This window comes from Castanea sativa, chromosome 5 (assembly GCF_040712315.1).
Source record: "Castanea sativa cultivar Marrone di Chiusa Pesio chromosome 5, ASM4071231v1".
NCBI classification, from domain to species: domain Eukaryota; kingdom Viridiplantae; phylum Streptophyta; class Magnoliopsida; order Fagales; family Fagaceae; genus Castanea; species Castanea sativa.
The window spans coordinates 18,573,913-18,580,823 of record NC_134017.1 but is presented as its reverse complement, the minus strand read 5'-3'; the positions used below and the strand labels follow the sequence as shown (position 1 = coordinate 18,580,823).

General features: G+C 32.9%; 1 protein-coding gene across 1 annotated transcript; it reads left to right on the top strand.

Moving 5' to 3' along the window:
• The first annotated feature begins 871 nt into the window (after positions 1-871).
• On the top strand, positions 872-4,472 carry LOC142636717 (protein CURVATURE THYLAKOID 1C, chloroplastic). Its single transcript, XM_075811004.1, has 7 exons — positions 872-1,029; positions 1,186-1,291; positions 2,491-2,603; positions 3,055-3,141; positions 3,605-3,667; positions 3,911-3,948; positions 4,111-4,472. The coding sequence occupies exons 2-7, from the start codon at positions 1,192-1,194 to the stop codon at positions 4,193-4,195; spliced, it is 486 nt and encodes a 161-aa protein (XP_075667119.1). The 5' UTR covers positions 872-1,029; positions 1,186-1,191; the 3' UTR covers positions 4,196-4,472.
• The last annotated feature ends 2,439 nt before the right edge of the window (positions 4,473-6,911 follow it).

Genomic DNA, 6,911 nt, shown 5'->3' with positions numbered 1-6,911 from the left:
TTTTTAACGATGACATGGACAATTTTCCTTTTTTAAACCGTTAAATCTCTTGTAAATTTAATAATTTATTATATATAAAAAAAAATGTATAAAGTGAATCCATCCCAATCAATTATGTTGTCTCTGTCTTCAAAAAAAAAAAATGTTAGTCTCAGAATATTTTTTATTAACGGAAAATGTTAAAGAATGGCCTAATCTTTAGGATAGTTTTTTATTTTTATTTTTAAAGAATCAACTTATGACATCCGCGTTTAATAATAACTCTTTATTATCAGAGTAAAGTACTAATCAGTTTTTTGTGTAGGCGATGATTGAACCCTAAATTTCTTATTCAACCATTAGAGACTTTGCCGATAAAATATGTTGTCTCTGTCTTCCAAAAAAATGTTAGTCTTAGAATATTTTTTATTAACAGAAAATGTTAATAAATGCCCTAATCTTTAGGATAGTTTTTTATTTTTTATTTTTAGAGAGTTTCAACTTATGACGTCTGCTACTAATGATAACTCTTTATTATCAGGCTAATATACTAATCAGTTTTTTGTGTAGGCAATAATTGAACCCCAAATCTTTTATTCAACCATCAGAGATTTTGTCGGTTAAGCTAATTGGACCCAATGACAGTTTTTTATATTTTCCATAAAAATGAGGTTAAAAACTTTTATAATATAATTAATTAATAATTACCTTAAGAAAAATCCGTTAATAAGACTTTTTATTTATTAAAGAAAATAAAAAAGTATTTTAGTTGGTGGCATTTCTTACTCACACATTTTAGAGTTAACCAATAATCCAAGATTTTGGACTGGGCTGGCCAATCATGGAGAGAGGTGTCAATCGCTTTGGATGTAACACACTCACACTGGACCCAATTGTTCTTATAGTCAAATTCCCTTATGGTTCTCGTTGAGAGTTGAGACGCCAAACTCAAAAAGCTACACATTTGACATTTCTGTGGTGCATAGCGCTTTAGAGCACACAGTCCTACTCCTACTCTCTCTCTCTCTCTCTCTCTCTGCAACAACAAAGGTAAAACCCATTTCCTTCTCTGCTATATTTTCATCCATCTGATACTCTTTGAACCTTGAACAAGATAACCCATTTCTCAGAATTTGAATCTTTTTTTTCTTTTCTGGTCATTGGACTAAATTTTCTTTCTTTCTTTTTCTAATTTTTCTTTTGCAGATTGGCATGGCTTCCATTGTTGCTAACTTGCCCCCACCATTGTTGTTACATGGTAGAAAAACCCTTTTCACTACTCTGCAGAAAGTTCCAGTTTCTTCTATTAGAGGTGAGCCTTTTGGATTCTAAAGGAACTTATATTCTTTTTTGTCTTATTCCAGTTACAGTTGTACCATAATGGTTCAGTTCAAGCTCAAGTAATATACTTCAAATACAGTTTCTGATTTTGTTCTAGAATAGCATTATTTCTAATGTTATGTTTGAGACAAAGTGATGAAATGAATATAAATGAATAATTTAGCACCAATGAAAACTAAGGTTAGTTTTTGTGTGTGGTTAATATTAAGTCCGGCCTTTTAGGTTAAAAGAGGAACAATTTTGAGAGTTTAGTTCAGATAAAATGTGCAAATTTAGGGATATATGGTTATCTAGGTTTGATTATATGGATCTGTTATTCAATATAAATTTATTTGTATGATATCTGGATTAAAATTTTGATAAATCAGCCAATGAGCTCTGGATTAAGTGGCACATCCTCCTCCCCCCACAAGAATGGGTGGAGGGTGAGCTTGTCAGGTTGTGGGATCATGACTTGCTGATTGTGTGTAACTTACCACCAAAAGAAAATGGTCGCATGATGACCAAATTACTTAACCATGAATTGGTGGTTTGGTAACATCAACATATAACCATGAAAATAATGGCATCAATTATCATTCTTGTTAGAATTATGTGGTTAAATAATTAAATTTACCACTTTCTAATAGCTTAAGCTTTTGGGGGAATCGATAATATAATATGGTATCAAAGCAGGAGGTCTTGAGTTTGATCTTTGTGTCCTTCACTCTACCTCCCATTTTAAAATCTCACATGTTAGGCCTCACCTATTAAAAGATAGTTTGAGACCACACGTGAGAGGGTGTTAGAATTATGTGATTAAATGATTAAATTTATCACTTCTCAATAGCTTAAGCTTTTGGAAGAATTGGTAATTTAACAAAGCTAACTGAAATCCATGAAGATTTTAGTAAAATTATATTAAAGGTGCTTGCAAACATGTTTTGGCTTTGATTAGTTCACAGACGTTAGCAGGAGTATATATCCAAACATTGATGTTAGGTTATAAGAACTTTCAAAGGCTAACAATATTATAGTTTGAATCAATTTCTCAGTTAATGTTCCCACGCACACAAACCTTATGTTTGGATTCATGTGTAATCTTGTAGTTAACCACCAGACTTTCAGCCAGTTCAATCTGTTGTAACATGACACTCATGGCTGCTTCAATTTTTACTTTTTGTGGTTCAGGATTTTCTCACATTGCAGAGAGACAGACTCGTGTTACTGTAATTGTGAATGCCACTGGGGAAGGATCTGAGTCTTCAACCTCCCTTAGTATTGTTAAGTCTGTTCAAAATGTCGTAAGTTGTCTCTCTCTCTCTCTCTCTCTCTCTCATATGGTCAAAATCTTCCAAATAAATGATAAAAAAGTAATTGATCAAAGAAATAAAAAAGAATTGTTTGGGAAATGCAAGTTATGGTGTATTTGGATAAATTTGTATATGTATGGAGCTTTGTTATGTCTTTCTTCCCTTTTTTCCCACCATTCTCCATTTCTCTTCAACATATAAAGTTCATAACTTCCTCAGTTTGTAAACTACAAAGCTAATGCTCTTAAAAAATAAAAAATGTAAGTTTCAGGGGTACTTGGTAGTAAAGCAGGATCTGGGATTCCTTTTTCCTGCAGATCTTGTCACAAGTTTGTCCTCTATTTTTACATTAAGGAGCAGTTTCCATTTTCTTTGGTATAGAAAATTCTATTGCTTATGATACTTATGATGCTATTTTTTATTTGGCTTTCTATTTGAACAGTGGGATAAATCTGAAGATCGGTTTGCTCTTATTGGTTTGGGGTTTGCAGCTATAGTTGCTTTTTGGGCATCGGTAAATGTGATTACGGTGAATGCCAGAACTCTTGCCTTTTTAGCATTATTGCAGAATTAATATGTTGTGACAAAATTTTGGAGAGATTTTTTGAAATAAAATGAATTAATTACTGCCATTTCACAAGTATTGTTGTGATTGAAGATGGAAATTGTTGATGTGGAGAGACATCTGCCATTTTCTTTTATCATACAGTTATTAAGTATGAGTTGTATCCATTCAACTTTGTATGCCTAGGAGTTGGGTTGAGGAATTCAATATCAAAAGTTGCCATGTCTCCTGATAATTTTTTACCAAGTTTGATAGATCATCTAGCAGACATTAGCCACCAAAGTCCATATCAAATTTTTTAATAATACTAACTATATTTATAGCAGATCCTTTTACTTAGTTATGCCACATGCTCCCATGCAGATGTATCCTCTCATTATACTTTCAGTTTAATAGGAATTCTGATAGTTTTCTGCATTATAAACAGGCCATTGACAAGTTGCCACTCATCCCTGGTGTGCTAGAATTTATTGGGATACTGTTTTCTTCGGTATGTACTCAATACATATTTGATATATTTCTAAAGAATGGAGGCGGAGAAGAAAATTTGAAGTCTCGTATCCATCATATCAGCCCTATATAATTTCTAAAAATTCAAATGTTATTTTCTTTAACTTCATTGTCTTGGCAAACCCTAGGAAGCATGTTTCTTTGATATTTAACTGTTCTGTTCATGTTTTACTGTTGCCATTCAAAATTTAAATATTAACTTGAACTACTCCATCCATTTCAGTGGTTTATATATCGCTATCTCCTATTCAAACCCGATAGGTAAGGAAAATTACAATGATTTTTTGTTTTGCTTTTCCTTGAAACTTGTGGATATTACTCTTTGCAATTGCATCCTTATTTGAACAGAAATAAGTGGCTAATTAGTACAGTCTCTCTATTGCCTGCAACAAATCTTACGTGGATTTTGTTCTTTTTCCGCAGAGAAGAGCTTTTCAAAATTGTCGACAAGTCAATATCAGACGTCTTGGGTCAGTCAATTATACTGCCAGATAACAAACAATATTAATGGAGGGTGCGCGTTTAATGACTATTTAGTTTGGGGGGAGGGGGGATTTTGTTTGTGTTACAGTGGCAATATGACCACCATCTTCTGTAGGTGTATACATGATGAAATTCATGATGTTACCCTTTCAAACTGCTGTTCACAGAAGATTCAGTGTGTTATGCTGTTCGCAATATTTCTTTCATTTTTCATTCTTTTTTTTATTTATTATTATATAACAATTTCCCCCCCTACCCATTGATGCTCATACAAGGAAAATATCCTGAAGTGCTTCACTATTCTTGGTTGGTTTTTTTATAATGCTTATGAAGAAAAGGTATGATATAGCTTCTTGTAACATTGGCCAGGCCTGCTCCAGTTTGTAATTTTCATAATCAAATAGTCCATGTTCATGTGGGGCAATTTTACAGTTATAAGATCATGGAAGGGGAACTACTATTAATTTGAATGAACTATGAAGGAAACATTGAGATCACATGTTACCAAAAGGGTTTTTTTTCTTCGATTTCATGGTCCATCTCATCCTCCTCAAGCCTTATTGAGTTGGTCCCAGATGCACTTAAATCCTGTAAAACACTTGGCCCGCATAAGTTTTTAGTAAAACCATCAACTTGCATGTCAAGCTTCAAAACCTTTAGCACCACACGTGTCTACCTCATGCACATAAACATAATCCACATCCCTTATTTGGTCATCCTCAATGCCCCTTAAAATTCTCACCTTGACTTGTTGCATGCACATAAACCATCTCATCAAGCACATTGTAATCCAAATTATCCTCATATCCCACATAAATCTGAGTATCTTGAAACTTATCCACCTTATCTGGAACCACAACAGGAACTCTACCCCATTAGTGCCTTATCAAGCTCATGCTCACCTGTCGATTCATCTGAATAATATTTGAATAGGGGCGGCTTGATGCATTGAGGGGCCTAAGGCAAAAAATAATTTGAGGCTTTTTATATATTTAAAAATGACTTTAAAAATATCTAAATATTTCTTAAATTGTATTCTCTTGTTAGTTGCAAAATTACTAATTAATATGAACCACCTAGAATTTTTTTTTTTTTTTTGAGAATGTCTATAGACGCAAAAAATTTGACAAAACTTTTCACACCTGTTGATGTGACAGATTAAGAATGGTAAGTAAAAAAGTGACATTAGTGGTGGACCTAAATGAGAATATTAAAATTTGCCAACTCAATTATTGCAAAAAAATCTTATGAAATTTTTTGTGTATTGTTTTTTTTTTTTAGAAGTGTTAAATTCATAACATTTTCACAACAAATCTAGGTGTTAAGTTGTTACTAGTTCTAATTTGAACCCATTGAAATTATTTTTTTAACCACCAATATCAGTTAGTAACATCTTGCTATTTAGAATTTATTGTGAAAGTATTGTGAAAAATATTGTAAACGTAGAATTTCTTTTTTGTAAAAAAATACTATTTTATTTATTGGCTAATATTTGAACTTAATCAATAATATTAAAATGAAAGAGATAACTCTATTGGTTAAAATTAGGGGGCCTTTTTTTTAGCCGAGGCCTTAGGCGATTGCCTCCTTGCTTATATGTTAGAGCCTGCTGTGGATTTGAATGAATGGAAGTTGAACGGTTGCCTCTGTTACTTTTACCACTCTAGACCGGAGCCAAGGACCACATTGGAGCTCTTCCTCAACACTGTACCAAATTAACAATGCACATTGCCAAAGATTTCTTAAGTTCCTATATATATAAAAAATAAAAATAAAAAAGAAAAAAGAAAAAAAGAAAAAAAGGATGGCTTAGGGTATTCTTCAATGCCTCCTGGTCGAAAGGTTTGTCGGACTGGAGCTTCGCCATCAAACCGAGCTTAGATATTTGTTCCCCCGGTTTTTTCATTGTCCTAGGCTGAGTTTGGATACGGATGAAAAAAGAAGCGTCTGCGTTCAGCGTTTTTTTTTTTTTTTTTTTCCTTCTGCTTTACGCGTTTCACAGGAGAAGCGGCTACTGTTCATGCTACTGTGCATGAACAGTAGCCGATTTTGTTGACTTTCAGCAAATTTGTGGGTCCCGTGTACTGTTCACGGGACCCACAAACTTCACTTTTCAGATTTTTTAAAATTAAAAATGGGACCCACGGTACTATTCACACATTTAAAAATTATTTTGGTACAGTGTTTTCAGTTTTCAGTTTTCAGCAATAAGCTCTATCCAAACGGGCCCCTAGTGCTTGGAATTCGAACGCCTTCCCCCTTTGAGGTTGTCATTTTTTTATTTTTTTTAAAAGAGATTGTCATACTCTTCAGCCATAGTAGTAAATGTTGTAGCATTTTAATATCAAATAATTAAAATGAATAAAAATAATAATAAAAATATAAAGATGTGAGAGTTAATATGGAAGATTAGGCATTAGTGAGATGTTTAATTCCACATTGAAAATGAGAGAGAATCATTTTCCTTAAGTGTAATGATTAACGAGCTAAAATGTATTAGAGCAGATATTGGGCTAAACATTGAAATGTATTAGAGATCACCTACACTAACTTGAACTAAATTTTGAGCATTTAGCACACCCCCTTTCTTGCAGCAAATGTTCAATACATGCAATCCTCCTTCCCTCCCCCCTTTATTTTGTAGATAAACATGATATTTAGTATGATTGTGTTTAACACTAACACACATTTATTTGGATTGTGTTTGTGTATAAAATATTAAATGAATCTAATAATTATGG